Source organism: Heterocephalus glaber, unplaced genomic scaffold (genome assembly GCF_053883595.1).
Source record: "Heterocephalus glaber isolate CG9 unplaced genomic scaffold, H.glaber_assembly_v1.0 deba00001571, whole genome shotgun sequence".
NCBI lineage: Eukaryota > Metazoa > Chordata > Mammalia > Rodentia > Bathyergidae > Heterocephalus > Heterocephalus glaber.
Genome location: NW_028258356.1, coordinates 2,780,529 through 2,800,246, shown reverse-complemented (window position 1 = coordinate 2,800,246; position 19,718 = coordinate 2,780,529). Strand labels below are relative to the sequence as shown.

General features: G+C 37.9%; 1 protein-coding gene across 3 annotated transcripts in view; it reads left to right on the top strand.

Moving 5' to 3' along the window:
* Positions 1 to 19,718, top strand: part of Tspan8 (tetraspanin 8) — a 35,862-nt gene that overhangs the window by 7,774 nt on the left and 8,370 nt on the right. For all 3 annotated transcript variants that reach the window (XM_004845039.3, XM_004845038.3, XM_087192426.1), the window contains exons 2-6: positions 2,337 to 2,399; positions 6,501 to 6,638; positions 14,066 to 14,140; positions 14,240 to 14,347; positions 19,492 to 19,623. In XM_004845039.3, coding sequence (XP_004845096.1) covers positions 2,337 to 2,399; positions 6,501 to 6,638; positions 14,066 to 14,140; positions 14,240 to 14,347; positions 19,492 to 19,623 — 516 coding nt within the window. The remainder of the gene's footprint in view (positions 1 to 2,336; positions 2,400 to 6,500; positions 6,639 to 14,065; positions 14,141 to 14,239; positions 14,348 to 19,491; positions 19,624 to 19,718) is intronic.

Here is a 19,718-nt window from a genome sequence, read left to right as displayed (position 1 = left end):
ACCACTGAGCTAAACCCCCGGCCCCTGGGCAAATATTCTTGACTTCTGAATCAAATGGGTGGTGCTCTTTCTTTCACGTTACAGACAGTGCTCAGGAGCTTAGAAGATTAAAAGTTGTCATTTGAGGGACAGATGTGACTAACTTCATAAGATCCACATACCATTTAATTTCTAAATACTTTGAAACCATGAAATAAATAATAATATATAGACAAAAAGTTAAAATTTCAAAAAGTTTAATATACTTTCTGAGACGTTTTAAGGTTATCTTTCAGTGTGATAAATGCCACAAAACATTGGTAATCACAATACCTACTAGGACAATTAATATTATTGTCAGTAAAGGTAAAGGCCAGAGCAACTATTAAGAAAAATTACTATAAATCTACCCATTAAAAGAGAAGAAAAAGAGAAAATATAAATAAGCAAGTCAAATAACAGCAATAAATCTAATTGGTATTAAATTACTGAAAATCCTGGTGCATCTCAATATCACTTGACATAAATTCTTACAGATTTATTGACAAAGAACTGCTAAAATGAACATCTGTCTCCATTTGAAAGTGAAATTAGGGACTTAGTGGAAGGAGGTAGGAGTGGAGACTTAAGAGAGGTCTTCAAGCTCCAAAGCTGTCTTGTTTAATAGTTTGTGTTTTAGAGAGAGAGAGAGAGAGAGAGAGAGAGAGAGAGAGAGAGAGAGAGAGAGAGAGAGAGAGAAAGAGAGGAAGGGAGGAGGAAGGGAGAGGGACAGAGGAGACCAACAGAAATTGTAAATAGAATAATAGAAATTATTCTGAGGAAGATGAATTCTATGCTTAGTAAGGGCAGATTGATTAGGAATTGCCCTAAATTTTATAGATTTGACTATAATCTCTCAGGATTCCAATTTTTTAAAAAATCCCAAAGGAAGAGTTTAGGAAGACATAGATGATTTTTGAGGTCTTTTATGGAGTCCAGATTTTATGGCTATTTAGCTATCCATTGTACTCCTGACTCTTTACAAAGCTCTTGGGCTTATTTCTACTGCAAACATAATGAGAAACTACTAAAAGTGCTGCTGGGGAAGGGAGTTCTGGGCAGCAGCTCAATCATGCCTGAAGGCTATGACACTGAAAGGTTACTGGCTTTTGGAGGACTCAGACATTTCTGTGTCAGAGAATGGAAAGATTAGAAACATACTGAATAGTTTCTCTGGTGTGAAAAACTAAAAGTATAAATAAGGTTCAAATGACATAATTGATAACGTGAAATTGGAAGAAAGGGTCTAAAGGAGCTAGGGAAGTGGGAAGGGTAGGGAAAAGGAAAGAAGGGAAAAGAAAAAATATGAGAAAAGGAAAAAATGGAAACAAAGACTGTAAATAGGGAAGGGTGGAGCGGGTGAAGGGAGGGCAGGGAAATGGGGAAAAATAAGAATTAAGATACATCATGTAAAGGTACAAGATCCCAATGATGAATGTAAGTGTATTTTATACCTAAAATGTACCAATAAACTTAATGAAAAAAAAAGATTAGAAACATCTAGAAAGTCCATATGTTACCAGAGTGCTCTCAGCATATCTATCTAATAATATATCTTCGATTTTTTTCCAGCCTACAATATATATCTTTTTTTTAACCCTGAAAGACAAGAGCTTTCCTTACACTAAAGCAAAATGTATTTTGCATTTTTCGTGTTGGCCTTGACCCAAATTAAATAATCTGGTAAAGTCATTAAACGAATTTAAGACTTTAAATACTGGTTTCCATTGTTTCTTCGCTCTAGCTAAACTTTACCACCTAAAAGAACTTAGTTTTAGTTCAAAAACATTGGTTATTAAATTCCCTTGTTGCTTAATTGCACATTTTATCCAGTACCCTGTTGTTTTCTGTGGAATCCAAATTCAATCTGCCTCTTGAATCTTCAAGGACTTATTGGTGATTAGTCAGTTATTCCCTTCCCTCTTGGTCCAGAATAGCTTCTCCGAGATCAACCAAGGGTCATACTAAGGATATTTTCTCTTTAAACTATTTTGACTTACCTTATGTATGCTATAATATAGCTTAAAAAATACAATTAAAATCATGAGAAATAATCTTTTCCTGCCTTGTGAAGATAGGTTCTTGTCTATAGGCCTATAAATGGACTGTGGATGAGAAGCAGTTACTCTTATCAAACTTATGAATTACAGTGCAACAATTCAGCAATTATCTGTACATGAATGTACCTCATTTATGTCTGTCATACTGTAACAGAATAGTTAATGATAAACTATTACAACCAGATAGAAGGGGTATGTGACATTAACGTTTTATTTTATCTTAATTGTACTCTGAAATTGTTTGTTTTTCTTCTGCAGCTATGTGGTACTTTGATCCTGGGAATAGCAATATGGATACGAGTAAGCAAAGATGGCAATGAGGTAAATATATAAATGGATAAATAAAGTAGTTCATTTCTCTCATAACAATGAAAGTAATGACAATAATAAAAATACACCATTCTATAGCATTTTTCTTAACTGCCTCATGTAATTGTTCGTGATGGCATGTGAGTTAATAATTATTTATTATATGTCTGACATTGTGCTAGGCAAGGAACAATCATTCTGGAGAACAGAGGAGGATTATCTCAAAACCAGCAAGATTTTGATGAGAGTGGAAATTTGCCTCCTTCATTATTTGTTTAAAGGTGGTTTGAGGAAAAAGATAACCTCCTCTCTCCAAGAAAAATAATTTTTATAATATAAGGTATTGACTATAAATTAGATGATCTTAATGTGGCTGATCCAAAAGAAAAAAAGGTGAGAAATTTTCTTGGTAAAGAATATGAATCTAAAAATCAGACAAAGTCTTTTATGTTTTAAAGGTAGCAAAATTCAAGGATAGATTTGCCTGTAGCAACCAGAATTAAAGGAAAGCCTTTCAATAACTGCTGATCATGCTAGGGTAACTCTCCCTCCAGTTTACAGGGGATGACCCAGCTTCTTGCTATCTGTGTAAGATTAACACGACCCATTTCTCCCCCGCACTCTATTCCATGCCCAAGAGCAAAGCTTTTACCAATATTTCCACAGTTTTGGAAGAAGTTTAATTCATAGAATGAGTTTTGGCTCCAGCCTTTGGGCGCCACATGTGTTATTTTTCTTCCACACCATAGTGTCACAAATATGGAAGGGAAGGGAAAGGTGTGAGTGTGTGGGCCAGTTGTTCTGTCAGTCTTCCCAATATAATGCTATGCAGCACCATCTCTCAGCTCCCTTGCTTCCATTCTTTTCTCTCTTCCCTTTTTCAGCAGTGGCTCTGCTCCAAAATTATTATTTCTACCTCATACAGAGTGGTTTACTTGTTCTTGTTGGTTGTTTAGGCTCTCGTCACTATTCAGAATCATATATTCTATTGCTACAGGCTTTTCAAAGGCTCTGCCCAAATGAAGACAGTTTTTCTCTCTTAAGAAGAGGTTTGATTCTTTTTTGATAATTATAAAGATAATATTAAGCCAACAATGAAGACAATACATTTTCTTTTAGAACTTACTATAGTGTACCACGGTGCAGCTAAATGCCTTTGGAGGCAGCCTAGTGGGAAGAAAGATTAAAAACAAATTAACATCTGTTTGGTTTCCTTTCCTAAAGTGCTTGGGTTTTCTAGAAATTAATCTCCCCCTATTCCACAAGAGAATCCAGAGTCTTAGAGAAAGTTAGCTGCTTCCTCATTTTATGCTAGATAAATAAACTGGGTTTGGCAAGTAATCTGTAACTTATGAGTTTCTCTGAGATACACTTATTATTTATATTAATAAACTGTGACTTCCTAATGGCTGAGGGCTCTGATATTTGGATTCAAGGAGGGGTGAAGGTGCATAGAATCTTGGACTGATTTTGGGACTCCTAATTAAGCAGAGCGATAACAGCCACTAATTCTTGGGTGCTTTGGCCTTTTAAAGATGTGTGTGCAGGCTGAATTTTATTTTATTTCATTCGTTTATTTCTGGTTGATATTTTCTTTCTCTCTAGCATATTTTGCAAACAAATTTGGCGTTTAGTCTGTTAAGAAATTGCACACTGTGAACATATTAAAGGAGAACTGTTGTCCTTGAGAGGGTGTGACTCCACATCTGGGATAGGAATGAGTATATGGAGCTAGACAGCATCTTTAGCTATATTTTGACTTGTGTGGTGTCTGCCTCTTGTCATGAACAAGCCTGACTTATATGAAATTGGCTTGACTTATATTTTTCTGAAGTTATTGACAAGAAAAATCAAAACTGAGAGAAGAGCTGAATTTCATTACTGGAAAAATAGAGGTAGCAGCTTTAGAAGGGAAAACATGAGCATAAAGGCAGAAAAGGATGTCAGGGAGTTATCTCTTTCTGCTAAAGTGTCTCAGAGGGACACTTTTTCTCCTTGAAGATAAACTCTGCACCAGGAGGCAAAGCATATGGGAGGCCATCTTTGCCCCAGGAGAGTCCTTCCAATTCAAAAATAATTCTGGAATCCTTTCAGGCCTCACAGTCTCTTTTCTTTAGATATTCTCCCCTTCTCTTAGATGCATAGAGACTTAGTGTTCACTCAAAACAACCTTTAAAATCCTGCTGTGTCTGTGCTGGAGCAAACATCTGAACTCAGAATTTCTCTTCATTCTTCCGTAAGAATAGCCATTTATTGGGCTGGACTTGGAACAGTGCCTGCCAGGCAGTTCACACACAGCTTTCTGGTCAGTTGCTGTCAGTGGGTTCCCCTGTCCCGGTCAGTCTCACCAAAGCATCTCATCGGTTGCTGTCCTCGGGTCAACTGCACTACTCAGGCCTCCTGTGTAGACATTTGATCTATTATTTCTGTCTGGACTAGCTATCTTATCTGAAGTCCTGATAAGCCAGCAAGAATGTTGTCTACCCTCTCTGAGGCCCTAGAGTTTGCCTGTACTGGCTGCAATGTTCTTGTGAACGTTGTATTTAGCAGTGCGTTGACAGAGCTGCTTTCCTAAGGCTGCTTTTATGTCACATCTATTTTAACCTGGATGTCATGCCTGTTTACTAACAATGGGGATTTCTTAGCTCGATCTCAATGATAAAACAAATACAAATATCTGCTAAACATACAAAAATCTTTAGGACTTACCCAACTTTTGAAATATGTAAATTGAAACATTGTCTGTTAGCACAGAGTGGTAGAGACAAAGGAGGCTACAGAAAACACAGAGCTGACCCACTTCTCTTTATAAATGGACAGCTGGGGCTGGACAGGTCCACTAGCTATCCTCGGGTTACAGACCTTAGTTATTTCTAGGACTCTGAGAAAAATAAAGATGTTTGTTTTAATGCGTGTATACTTTCAGCTCATTCCTTCCTACTTATTGTTGAAGAAAGGTTTCCTGTAGGTCATGAGTGGATTTTAAAAAGTTGTCAAGACAAAAGGATTCTAAGTAGAGGCAGCAGTTACTTTTGTACTGCCTGTTAAGGGTGGTGACCCACAGGTTGCATGGAAGATTCTGGGATGCAGAGTCTTTCAGCGAGTGGGGGCACCAGCCCTCTCTCTAGAGACAGCCCCTTAGGTAGAGGGTATAGGAGACAGGTGGGCTAGATGCAGAGTGCAAGTAGAACATAGGCACAAGTTCTTGCTCTTTAATTGTGATTGATTACTGCACATTCATGGACAACAGGGTTAGGTTGAGGCTAAGAGTTATGAGAGCAATGAAGATCATCCCCGTGTTGCTGAAAGAACTGAGTTATGCCAGAAGAGTAGCCCACCCACCATAAAGGGTCCTAGAATATTTCCTCAATATCCTATTACTTATCACAAACAGTTGATGAAATAATGAGCTTCTTGAAGAACTGTTCCTTCTGGGAATGAGAAGATAGATTCATACAGAATTTCAGGAACTGGACATTTTAAAAAACCAAAATACAAAGAATTTTTATTAACTTATAAAACTTCCATCCTGTCTCTTTTTAGTCAATTTCTGTCTTCCTTCCTACTTTGCTCAAAGGCAAACACTGCTTTGATTTTTATCACTACAATTTTGCCTGTTAAACTTCATATGACATGAATCATACAATATTAACTCTTTTATATATGGCTTCTCAAGTTCAACATAATGATTCTGAGATTTATTCATATTGTGTCTTTAAGTGCTTTGATGAACTTAAGCTTTTTTAAAATTAAAAGAATTAAGTTACTGTCAAACATGCTTTATAATTGTAATTTATATTTAAAATGCAAAATGTGTGAACCAAAAATTACATGAGGAGGAAAGTACGGGTCTCTTGAAGCTTTTAAAAATAGTTTTAAAAGAACTATAACATTTCTTTCATTCAATGTATAACCTGTCATTTTAGAACAACTTAAAATTGACAACATTATTTAGGAAAGTGCAATCTCAACTAAATGGAAGCTCCAGGAGGGGAGAGAATTTTGCTTGGAAGTATTTCAAGGTCCCAAAACATGTAGTAGGTACACGGTATTACATGATAAAAATAAACATCAAAGAAAGGAATTTGTCATTAACGTCACCTTTATTTCCAGATTCTCAGTTCTGGAAAATCTGACATCAACCCCTTTGTAGCTGCGAATATCTTGATTGCTGTGGGTGCCATTATCATGGTTATGGGATTCCTGGGATGCTGTGGTGCTGTGAAAGAAAGCCGCTGCATGCTTCTCTTGGTGGGTTCTCCAGACAAATCCCAATATTTAACCTTTGAATTCCTGAGGATTATCTCCTGTCCCTGTTATCTGTCAACAGTGTTTGATAAGATTGATGAATTCTAACTTCTGCTTAGAAGATTTGCTGTGGAAGCTAATTCAGTTTAGATTTATCTTAGTTTGGCTCAGACTAGAGGATAGTCTGTGAGGAGGCAAATATGAGTCATTCATTCATTCATTTATTCATTCATGCAACATGACAGCACACCTCTAAGGGCCAGATGCTGTGCTAAACGCTGCAAAAGGCCTTAAGAAAACTAGAACCTCCCGGGAGGGTGAATAAGTTAACAAATAGCTATTGTGGGAGTGAGTGACCCAGAAGGGAAGGGCAAAGATAGAAGAGGGAACTTTCAAGTCAGAGCAGGTGAAAAAGTGTCCTAGATGCCCTACTGAGGCACCGAGTGGTGCGGAAGACGCCGAATCAGCCCGCTGCAGACAGGCAGGTCTGCGCACACCCTACTGAGGTTCTGAGTCACCCGGAACACACCGAATCAGCCCGCACTCCACCGAATCAGCCCGCACCCCGGCAACAATCCACTAGAACCCTAGAACCCCCTGACCCCCCCCCCCCCGAGCCACCTGGTTCCACAGTACAAAGACGCAGAGGACATCGGACCACAAGACCATGGTACTGAGTCCTGCTGCTCCTGGCACAGAGAGAGGTAGGGGCTTCTGAGCTGCTGTCCCACTGCTCCTGGTCCAGAGGAAGGGGCTTTCTGGCCACCATCCCTCCTGCTGCTCCCAGCCCACAGGAAAGGGCTTTTGGGTCACCATTCCTACCACTGCTCCCGGCCCCTGTCCCACCTCTCCCAGCTCAGGGGAGGTAATCCATGCAGGTGGCAACAGCATCCCCCCCGCCAGTTGAAATGAGAAAACATGTAAATAAGTCTCAAAACCAGACTTCCAGATCACCTACAGCAACCCCAAAGGGAAATGAGATGAAACACTCTGATACTCAACCACCTGGACCCACTGAACTGGCAACAAAAGGGGATCTGGAAAAAATGAAATCAGAAATAATTTCTCAGATAACAGGAGAAATTGTGCTCCTAGTGCAAGACATGATTAATAAATCTAGAGAGGAGCTGAGGAGCATGATGGAATCCCAATATAGGAAACAAATGGAATCCATACAACAGATGCAAATAGATTTCCAGGACATGAAAAACTCCATTGAAAGTCTACACAGCAGAATGAGCCAATGTGAGGACAGAATTTCAGATATAGAAGATAAGATTGCAATTAGTGACCAGAAAAAGAAAAATTGCTTCAAAGTTATAAGGGAACATGAGAAATCAATCCAGCAGCTGCTAGATGATGCAAAGAAGAATAAGATAAGACTGATTGGGCTCAATGAAGAAACAGGAGAGAGTGGAGATGACATAAAAAATCTCTTCACAGAAATAATGGCAGAAAACTTCCCAAGCAGGGAAAAAGAGCTTGACATACAGATAAGTGAGGCATATAGGACTCCAAATAGCCTTGATCAAAAACAATCTACACATAGGCATATAATTGTTAAGATTCCAGAAACTCAACAGAAGAACAAAGTTCTACAAGCAGTTAGAGAAAAGAAACAAATCACATACAAAGGAAAGCCCATCAGAATCACAGGAGACTTCTCAACACAAACCATCAAGGCAAGAAGAGCTTGGAGTGACATATTCCAAGGCCTAAAAGAAAACAGCCTCCAACCTAGATTGATGTACCCTGCAAAACTATCTTTCAAAATGGATGGAGAAATACGATACTTTCATGACAAAGAGCACCTTAGGAACTTCATGAATACCAAACCAGCACTCCAAAGAATTTTACACAATATCCTAGGAACAGATATTGAGGATCACAACCCGAGGAAGCAAAGCAGAATGAACCCATCTAGCATGACAAGAAATTAATTGTAAAGGGGGAGAACCCAACAAAATGAAAAAATCATGGCAATGACAAGTCAATACCTTTCAGTTATAACCATCAATGTTAATGGTCTCAATTCACCAATCAAAAGAAATAGACTGGAAGAATGAGTCAAGAAGCAAAATCCAACAATACGCTGCATACAAGAAACACACTTAATTCAAAAGGAAACTCATAGACTGAAAGTTAAAGGGTGTAAAACAATACTCCATGCAACCGGAATCCAAAAAAAAGCAGGAGTAGCTATCCTCTTGGCAGATCAAGTAGATTTCAAACCAACACTGATTAAGAGAGATGAAGAAGGACACTACATCCTTGTAAAGGGAAGAATCCAAGAGGAAGAGATGACAATCATAAATATCTATGCACCAAACACTAGTGCACCCAACTATATAAAACAAATACTAACGGACATGAAAAGTCATATATGCATGAATACAATTGTAGTGGGGGACCTCAACACCCCACTGTCACAAATAGATAGATCAACTAGACTAAAAATAAGTAATGAAATACTAGAACTCAATCGAACTCTTGAACAAATGAACTTAACAGATGTTTACAGAGTCTTCCACCCCACAAAATCAGAACACACATTCTTCTCAGCTGCACATGGGTCATTCTGCAAAATAGACCACATACTCACACATAGAACATGTTTAAGTAAGTGCAAAGGAATTGAAGTTATCCCCTGTATATTATCAGACCATAGTGCAATGAAATTGGAGATCCATAGCAAAAGAAACTAAAAAAATTTCATAAACACGTGGAAATTGAACAACACACTTCTGAATAACCAATAGGCCACAGAGGAAACTAAAGAAGAAATCAGACAGTTCCTTCAATTAAATGATAATGACAATACAACATATCAGAATCTATGGGACACAATGAAAGCAGTCTTACGAGGGAAATTCATAGCAGTGAATACACATATTAGGAAAACAGAATGAGCCCAATTAAACAACCTGATGCTGCACCTCAAGCTTCTAGAAAAAGAAGAACAGGACAATCCCAGAGCTCATAAAAGGCAGGAAATTATAAAGATCAGAGGAGAAATCAATGCAATGGAGACTAAGAGAACAATACAAAAAAATCAATGAAGCCAAGAGTTGGTTCTTGGAAAGAATCAACAAAATTGAAAAACCCTTAGCCAACCTTGTCAGAAAAAGGAAAGAAAAGGCCCAAATCCATGCAATTAAGAATGAAAAGGGTGAAATTACAACAGGCCCAGCAGAAATCCAGAGGATCGTCAATACCTACTTCCCAAACCTATACGCCAATAAGATGGACAACACAGAAGAAATGGACAGATTCCTAGATACATGTGAATTACCAAAGTTGAACGAAGAAGACCGAAAAATTCTGAACAACCCAGTATCAACCAATGAAATTGAAAATGTAATTAAAAACTTATCAACTAAGAAAAGCCCGGGCCCTGATGGCTTCACTGCTGAATTCTACAAGACATTTAGAGAGGAACTGCTGCCACTAATGTTTAAACTCTTCAATGAAATTGAAAGGGAAACAATATTCCCAAATTCATTCCTGGAAGCAAGCATCACCTTGATCCCCAAAGCAGAGAAAGACCTAACCCAAAAGGAGAACTATAGGCCAATCTCACTAATTAACACAGATGCAAAAATCCTTAATAAGATAATGGCAAACAGAAAGCAGAAGATCATCAAGAAGATCATACACCCTGATCAAGTGGGATTCATCCCAGGGATTCAGGGATGGTTCAATATATGCAAATCAATCAATGTAATACACTATATCAATAGAGCCAAGGACAAAAACCATATGATTATCTCCATAGATGCAGAAAAAACATTTGACAAAATTCAACATGGATTTATGATAAAAACCCCACAAAAAATTGGAATAGATGGTCTCTACCTCAAACTGATAGAAACCATCTATGAAAAACCAACAGCCAATATCATACTAAATGGTCAAAAACTGAAATCCTTCACACTAAAATCAGGAACAAGACAAGGATGTCCACTATCACCACTCTTGTTCAATATAGTTCTGGAAACATTAGCCATGGCAATTAGACAAGAGAAAGAAATAAAAGGAATAAAGATAGGTAATGAAGAAGTCAAATTGTCATTATTTGCAGATGACATGATACTCTATATAGAAGACCCCAAGAACTCCACCAAAAGTCTTCTAGACTTAATAACCAAATTCAGTCAAGTAGCTGGTTACAAGGTCAACACACAAAAATCAATAGCTTTCCTCTACACCAATGACAGACTTACTGAGAGAGAAATAGGGTAAATAATTCCTTTCACAATAGCATCCAAAAAACTGAAATATCTAGGAATCAACCTAATGAAAGAAATCAAAGACCTCTTCTCTGAAAACTATGGCACTCTGAAAAGAGAGATTGAAGATGATATCAGAAAATGAACAGACATCCCCTGCTCCTGGGTAGGAAGGATTAATAGAGTGAAAATGGCCATACCTCCAAAACTGCTATATAGATTTAATGCAATTCCAATTGAGATCCCAGCAGCATACTTCATAGACCTTGAGAAAACAATCCAAAACTTCATTTGGAACAAGAAGAGACCCAGAATAGCAAAAGCAATTCTAGGTAACAGAGACATGGCAGGGGGTATCACAATCCCCAACCTGCAACTCTGCTACAAAGCTACTGTGATAAAAATAGCATGGTACTGGCAAAGAAACAGACCTGAGGACCACTGGAACAGATTAGAAGATGCAGAAACAATGCCAGACACACTCAGCCATCTCATCTTCGATAAAGGAGCCAAACACCCTCACTGGAGGAAGGACAGCCTCTTTAAGAAATGGTGCTGGAAAAATTGGGCTTCAATTTGTCAAAGATTAAAACTAGACCTGTATCTCTCACCATGCACTAAGCTAAAATCAAAATGGATTAAAGATCTAAATATTAAAATAGAAACTCTGAACCAGTTGGAACAGAGGTTTCGTAGAACCCTTGAAGACATCAGTGTAGGAAAAGATATTATGAACAAAACCTCAGTTGCCTGTGAACTAGCACAATCAACAAGTTGTATCTCTTCTTACTGAAAGGCTTCTGCACAGCAAGAGAAACCACCAGCAGTGTGAAGAGACAACCCACAAGGTGGGAAAAAATCTTCACTTGCTCTTCCTCAGACAAAGGTCTACTATCTTGAATCTATGAAGAGTTTAAAAAGATCAGACCTTCCAAATTTAAAGATCCAATCTGAAAATGGGCATCTGAAATGAACAGACATTTCTCAGACAAAGAAGTAGAAATAGCAAATAAATACATGAAAAAATGTTCAACATCACTGGTCATTCAAGAGATGCAAATGAACACAACTCTGAGATTCCACTTCACTCCAGAAAGAATGGCTGCTATCATGAAATCAACCAATAACAAATGCTGGTGGGGCTGTCGGGAAAGAGGAACCCTGCTCCACTGCTGGTGGGAGTGTAGGCTGGTGCAACCACTGTGGAAATCAGTATGGAGATACCTCAAAGAACTAGGACTGGAAGTCCCATTTGTCCCCAGTATTCCACTGCTGGGGATCTTCCCCAAAGAATTAAAAGAATCATACCACAGTGATATATGTGCATCCATGTTCATAGCAGCACAGTTTGTGATAGCTAAAACTTGGAAACAGCCCAAATGCCCATCAACTGGAGACTGGATAAAGAAAAGGTGGGTCTTTTTTTTTTATAAAATGGAGTACTACTCAGCCATAAAAAATGAGAAATTAGAGACATTTATAGCTAAGTGAATGCACATTGAGGCAATACTCTTAAGTGAAATAAATAGGACTCACATGTATAAATACCGAATAGTTTCTCTGGTGTGAGAAACTGAAAGTATAAATAAGGAGTAAAATATATAATAGGTAATGTGAAATAGGAAGAAAAGGGGCAAAGGGGAAGGAAGTGGGAGGTCTAGGGGAAAGGATAGAAGGGAATGGGATTAATATGAGAAAATGGAAAAATAGGAACAAAATCTTTGTAAATAGGGAGGAATGGAGGGGTTGAAGGGAGGACGGGGCAAGGGTGAAAAATAAGAACCAAGAGAGACTATGTAAAGGTGCAAATTTCCAGTGATGAATGTCATTATATTGTATACCTAAAATGTACCAATGATTAGAACGAATAATCTATAATGCAAAATAGGAAGAAAAGGTCCAAAGAGGTAGAAGTAGTAGGAGGGGCAGGGGAAAGGAAAGAAGGGAAAGGAAAAATGATGAGAAATGGAAAAAATGGGAATAAAGTCTTTGTAAATAGAGAAGGGGGGGAAGGGTGAAAGGGGTGAAGGGAGGGCTAGGAATGGGGAAAAAATAAGAACCAAGATGCATTATGTAAAGGTACAAGTTCCCAATGAGAAATATAATTGTGTTGTGTACCTACAATGCACCAATAAAAGTATTTAATTTAAAAAAATAAAGTGTCCTAATGGGTGAAGGTGTGATATCTCCAGGAAGAGAGGCTGGTAGTCATCCCATGACTGGTGTGCTCTGGGAACTGTCAGGCCTGGGTGTGGCTGGAGAGTGGTGGAGGGTGTTTTCAGTAAAGGATGGGAGATGAGTCTGAAAGTGGATTGTGGTCAAATCATAAAGTTTACTACATGCCATGTTAAGAAAATTGTAAGGCAGAGAGATAATGAGTTTTGTTACTTAGCAACCTTCTGGGAGGCTGGATTGGGGTAGAATAGCCTATAGGAATTCACTTTTAACATGGTAGAAAATAATGAATACGAGTATGTTGTAGAAAAATCAAGTGTTTATCAGATATAAATCTGACATGAGTTTATCAGAGCCAATATAGACCTATTTCTATAAAACAATAAGGATTGTGTCAGTTCCTGAAAATATTTTTTGCTTATTGTGAGGGAGGCAGAGATAGTTTAACAAGATCCTAACAACATCCCTGGTGGTTGCTTTATGAGTAACAAGATCTCATTTGTGGTTTGGAGAATTAACTTGTCCTATTTAAAAAACAAACAAACAAACAAAAACTAATCAGTGAGCTACATCCTCCAAAATTATGATTCAGTAGATGTGAAGGAGATTTCAGAAATCCACATATAAAATAAAATGACACAAGATTCAATACTTATAGGAATACTATTTTGAAGGCAGTTCTGAGTTTGTGTGTGTTTATATCATATAAAAAAGGAAAAGAAAAATAATATTAAAACAAATTCATTTAAGTTTTAAAACTTCCCTCCCTTTTATATCACACAGATAGCAACACTTCTGTCAAAAAATTTTCACTTGAAACACTTTCTTTGATCAGTTGTTGAAGCAAATGCTTCTGAGTAGTAATGGATCAAAATTTGCATCTTGACACAAAGGGTGAAATAAATGAGGATTGTGGCTCATACTCTCACTGTGATACAATCCCTGATGTTAGGGGACGTGCATGCCAAAATGCCCTACATGTAACCGAATGTACTGAGGATAACAGATCCCCCCTTTCTTTTTCAGTTCTTCATAGGCTTGCTTGTGATCCTGCTCCTGCAGGTGGCTGCAGGTATCCTAGGAGCTATTTCCCAAACTGAGGTGTGTACATTGCTGATGTTTGATCATTTTGGAAAAGTCTAAAGAATTGAAATGCTACTTTCTGATGTGAATAATTTAACAATGATTTTCAATTTTCAGACTAAACGCATTCTGAATGAAACTTTCTATGAAAATGTAAACCTTCTGAGTCAAACAGGGAATAATGGAAAAGAATTCCGGGCAGCCATGACTGAATTTCAAAATAAGGTAATTAGGTTTTTAGTTTGGGGAGTTACACATAGTTCTTCAAAATTTAATTTTTAGAGTGGCTTATCTCATTCTGATTTAGTGCTTCCATTTTGTAGATTTTGACTATTCTGGTAATGTGCAATAAGATAAATTCAAGAATATTTGTAATTTTTTTCCAGCTTCCAATGAAGTCTTTAAGCAGTTTAGGACACAGATTAAAAGATATGTTTATGACAGATTGAGATTTAATTGTCAATTCATAATTGTCTTAATATTTACATTTAAAAGAGTAGTGTGTTTGGGGAGTCATCTGTCTGTCTCTCGGCTTCCATAAAATGAATATAACTAACATTTACTGCTACCTACTTCTGACTGTATTACACACGGTAGCTCATTTAATACTCAAACAACCCTATGAGGTGGTGTTATAGTCTATTTTGTGTTACTGTACAAAGTACCTGAGGCTGAGTGTTTATAAACAAAGATTTATCTAGGTCACAGTTCTGGAGATTCAAGGGCATGGCAGCATCACCTGTTCAACTCTGGTGAGGGCCTCATGGAGGATGGCATCTAATGGTGAGAGCAGGGACAGGAGAGATCACATGCTGAGACAGACAGCAAGAGGCCAGGAGCCTGTCTCGCTCTTTTCATAGTAACCCATTTTCTTAGAAATGAACTCACTCCTGCAGGACTCACCCAATTCTGCAGACCAGCTGTAATCTATTTATCTTGATTTAAGTAGACTCCACTTCTTAAAAGTTCCTCAACCACTACACTGGGGTTTCCAGCACATGAAACTTAAACCATAACCAAACCATAGCAGATGGTAATATTATTTCATCTATGTTATAGATGAGGAGATTGCGATTTAGAGAGGTCTGACAACTAACAAGTGGTGATGGAGTTAGAATTTGAATCAGATCTATCTGATCAGTCTACTCTTTTTTAATGTGTACACTAGCCCTTCTTTCTTTTCTCTATCCTCCTCCTCCTCCTTCGCTCCCTCCTCTTTCTTTTTATCCTTCCTTCCCCCTCCCCCTCCCCCTTCTTCTTCTTCTTCTTCTTCTTCTTCTTCTTCTTCTTCTTCTTCTTCTTCTTCTTCTTCTTCTTCTTCTTCTTCTTCTTTCTTCTTCTTGTTCTTCTTCTCCTTCTTCTTCCTCCTCCTCCTTCTTCTCCTTCTTCTTCCTCCTCCTCCTTCTTCTTCTTCTTTTCTTCTTCTTCTTCTTCTTTCTTCTTCTTGTTCTTCTTCTCCTTCTTCTTCTTCCTCTTCCTCCTCCTCTTCTTCTCCTTCTTCTTCTTCCTCTTTCTCCTCCTCCTCTTCTCCTTCTTCTTCTTCCTCTTCCTCCTCCTCCTCCTCTTCTTCTTCTTTCTTCCTCCTCCTCTTCTCCTTCTTCTCCTCCTTCTCCTCCTTCCCCTTCCCCTTCCCCTTCCTCCTCCTCCTCCTCCTCCTCCTCCTCCTCCTCTTCTTCTTCTTCTTCTTCTTCTTCTTCTTCTTCTTCTTCTTCTTCTTCTTCTTTCTTCTTCTTGTTCTTCTTCTCCTTCTTCTTCCTCCTCCTCCTTCTTCTCCTTCTTCCTCCTCCTCCTCCTCCTTCTTCTTCTTTTCTTCTTCTTCTTCTTCTTTCTTCTTCTTGTTCTTCTTCTCCTTCTTCTTCTTCCTCTTCCTCCTCCTCTTCTCCTTCTTCTTCTTCCTCTTTCTCCTCCTCCTCTTCTCCTTCTTCTTCTTCCTCTTCCTCCTCCTCCTCTTCTTCTTCTTTCTTCCTCCTCCTCTTCTCCTTCTTCTCCTCCTTCTCCTCCTTCCCCTTCCCCTTCCCCTTCCTCCTCCTCCTCCTCCTCCTCCTCTTCTTCTTCTTCTTCTTCTTCTTCTTCTTCTTCTTCTTCTTCTTCTTCTTCTTCTTCTTCCTCCTCCTCCTCCTCCTCCTCCTCCTCCTCCTCCTCCTCCTCCTCCTCCTCCTCCTTCCCACTTTGCCTTTGGGATAAAATCAAAAGGCATTAAAGTTATTCTCTCTGGTTCCCACCCAATCTTTTAACTTTACTAAACACTACTCCCTAAATAATCTTGTCCAGCCAGGTTTGTCGACTCAAGGTCCCTTGAGCAACTCTGTCATCCAGCCATTGCACCATTCCTCACCCTTGGAATGTGCTTACTGCTTTTTCTTTCTGAATCCATGCACTTTATGGTTTGACAAAAATATTAGCTACTCTATGAAGCTCTTCTTAACTACACCTTTCTATCCAGAATTCCCATCATGTTAACTACTAGTAGCATTCACTTTAGGCATGTTGTGGGAGTTTTCAGAATCTTAGTGGAGGGCTGAATTTCATAGGTCATTTATCCTGACGTTTCATTGATTGATTATATATTCATGCATATCCATCAGTAGATATCAAAAAGCTGAAAGTTTACCAATTTTTACCTATCCCCTATATTTAAGTCTGATGATTAGTGTGTTCTGTCCTATTTTCAAACAAAATCTACCTCCTTAGAATATAGAGTATTTAGTCCTAGTACTGGAGTTTAAGAGGAAAAACAAAGACTACCAATGGTCCTACACATCGCAGGCTTTTTGAAAGTGGCCATTGCATAATTCCTAAAGGCTTGCCTTTCAAGTTGAAACATCCTTAGTTTCCTGAGAGCTATTCATCAGATTAATTTGTTTTCCCAGAGCATTAACCAATTCCTATTTGGATTTACTCCAGTTTATAAAATATTCTGCCTAAAGCATTATTTCCCAGAACTGAAACCTGGTACGGGTCAGTCCTTGTTTAACTTCCTCCATTTTATTCTTTTTACCTAGCTTCTCTGTAGCTGCATCCTTTGCCTCTCCTCCTTTATCATTCCCACTCTAGATCACGAACTAATACAGTTAAAGCAGTAAGAATTTAGGCAATTGCTGTTCTTTCACTGGTTGGGGCTGAGCTTTCTGACCCTCTCTAGTAAGCTGATCCAGGATATAAAGGAACAGAGGTAACCACTGAGCTTGTGGGTTATGTCTTGAGCCATTTTTGCTGCACATTTTTCCCGGAACTTTAGGTTTTGGTGCCAACTGTGAGTTTCTGAATGTTCTGTCTTTTGCAGCATGTTCTCCTGTTATGCTCCCATTTTGTGCTGAAATTCTGTGTTGGAAGTGTTTGTGTTTATAGACTGTATTTCTTTCTTGTTATCCTTTCTGAGTTTGTTTTTATTTTCTGTTCACTTATCTACTTTGGCTTTTTTAAAAGTTATACTTCTTTGGGAAAAAAGACCCTATTCTAAACCATAAGCTCTGACTGAGTGACCTGGGGTACTTGTACACATAGACAGTTGCAGCTGCTGAGTGGCTTTCTTTTTGGATTTCAGGAAATTCCCACACAAATTCCCTATAACTAATGATGGGATATTCCTGTTACAGATTCTTAGTAATAACTATTTGTTAAGCGGTACTGCATAATTTTTTTTTCATCCAACTGCTATTCAACTTTCAATAAGTTCTGTCACTTTCTTCCTTAGCTTCTTCCATTGATGATCTAGAGATAAGAAAAGCTTTAGTTTTCCTATCTCCTACTGTATTTCTTTCTGCCTTCCTAAAAAAACTGAGGTAATTGTATTCCTAATATGAAGTGATCTGTGTATACACAAAGAGGGGGTTTATTACTATTTTATGTAGAGTATCTATCAATACTATTCAACATTATGTAATAAGAAAGTGTAAACATCTAGTCATGTCTACCATGGAAATAGGAAAGGAGGTTGTTTCTAGACTGTCCTCTTTACTAATATTGATCTTGGAACTAACTGAAATTTCCAGCTCTTTGCAATTCCATCTTTGGACCAAGGTTAAAAACTTTATATTGCCTCAATTGAACTTGTTAGTTTAAATTCATTGTTGGACCATCTTTGAAACTAGATTTAGTTCTGTAGCATATTAATCATTACTCCCAACTCTAAATCAATTATAGTGTTGAACTGATACTTCTGTCTTTATACAAACAACTGACAAGAATTTTGAAAAGCTCATGTTCATGTGTGAACATAGCAAAAACTACAACAAAAACAACCACAATAGATAACAAAAACAAAGTTATAGCAGCTAATGCATATTATTGAGTGTTTTGCATCACCCTGGCACTGGGGTGAGCAGTTCGTAGCATCACATAAATTTTCTCATTGTCTTTACAATAAATCTCCAAATTAGATGGTATTACTAGGAATTATTATTATCTGTATTTGACAGATGAAGGAACTGCTGCAGAGAGAGGTTTAAGAAATGTGGCTAACATGGTTACCTAACCATTAAGTGAAAGTTCTTTCAATATTCTCACATTTCAGTGTGTCAAAGCCTGGACAAGATCACCCAGAATTGACTCTACTTTCTTTAGCATTTTCTTCCTGCCATTTCTGCCTTAATGATCTTTTCTCGAATAGAGCAGTTAGGAGCAAGATGTGGAATAATAACTTTTCACCTTTGATAATATTATGGGTCATATATGCTAAGTCATTGGGCTTATCACTTCCTGTTTTCTTTCCTCAAATATGGGCACTCTCTCCCCACACTCCATCATTTGTGTTTCAACATTTTTTAGTTTATTTTGGGCCTTACTGTTTCTTTCATTAGTCTAAAAGCCTTATCTTTTGTTTGTACTCCCTCACCTATGTTAAAATGAAAATTTTAATATGAAAATTCAATCTCTGGGGAGGTGCCCTGGAGTACCCTCTTTGGTCTTCGAAGCACCTCTCATCCTTTTTCCTCCTTGCTTCCAACAGTGATCAGAGACCATGCGATGGAAATTTTAGTGTTAAAACTTTTCATTTCTTTTAAATAACAGTTCTTTAATGAGACATTAACTCTCATGCACTCTTTGGAAGCTTCTTTGCTAAAATCTAATATACATCTGACTCTATTGTTCTCTCTTTTGTCATTAAAACTAAAAGGAAAAGTTTTTAAAGCAATTTTATTCCAAGTTCCTCAGACTTTGGCATCTTGGCCCAATTTTTCCTCTGTTACTAGTAGGACCAAAATGAAAAGCAAATTTTTCATTTTTCTGCTACATTTAGGGAAGTGGGTGAGGTGACTTTCATTATATTTATATTTCTGAATAATGATATTCAGAAGAATATAATTAAATGTATTTACAATGTTTTAATCTTTTTGGTGACTACTTTTTGTCCTATTTTCACTAAACAGTTTGAATGCTGTGGTTTGGTCAGTGGAGCTTCGGACTGGGGAAGTAATTTTGAATCAGTTTCTCAGTCATGTGCATGTGAATATTCATCAAATGTCTGTACAACATATAAAGGAAAAAGTGTTTATAAAGAGGTAAGTACTAAATCAAGCTTGGCAGAGTAAGTGACCGTGTTATTTTCTTTGTGCAATGAAAGTCTTTACAAAAAAATGAAATCATCAACTACCCT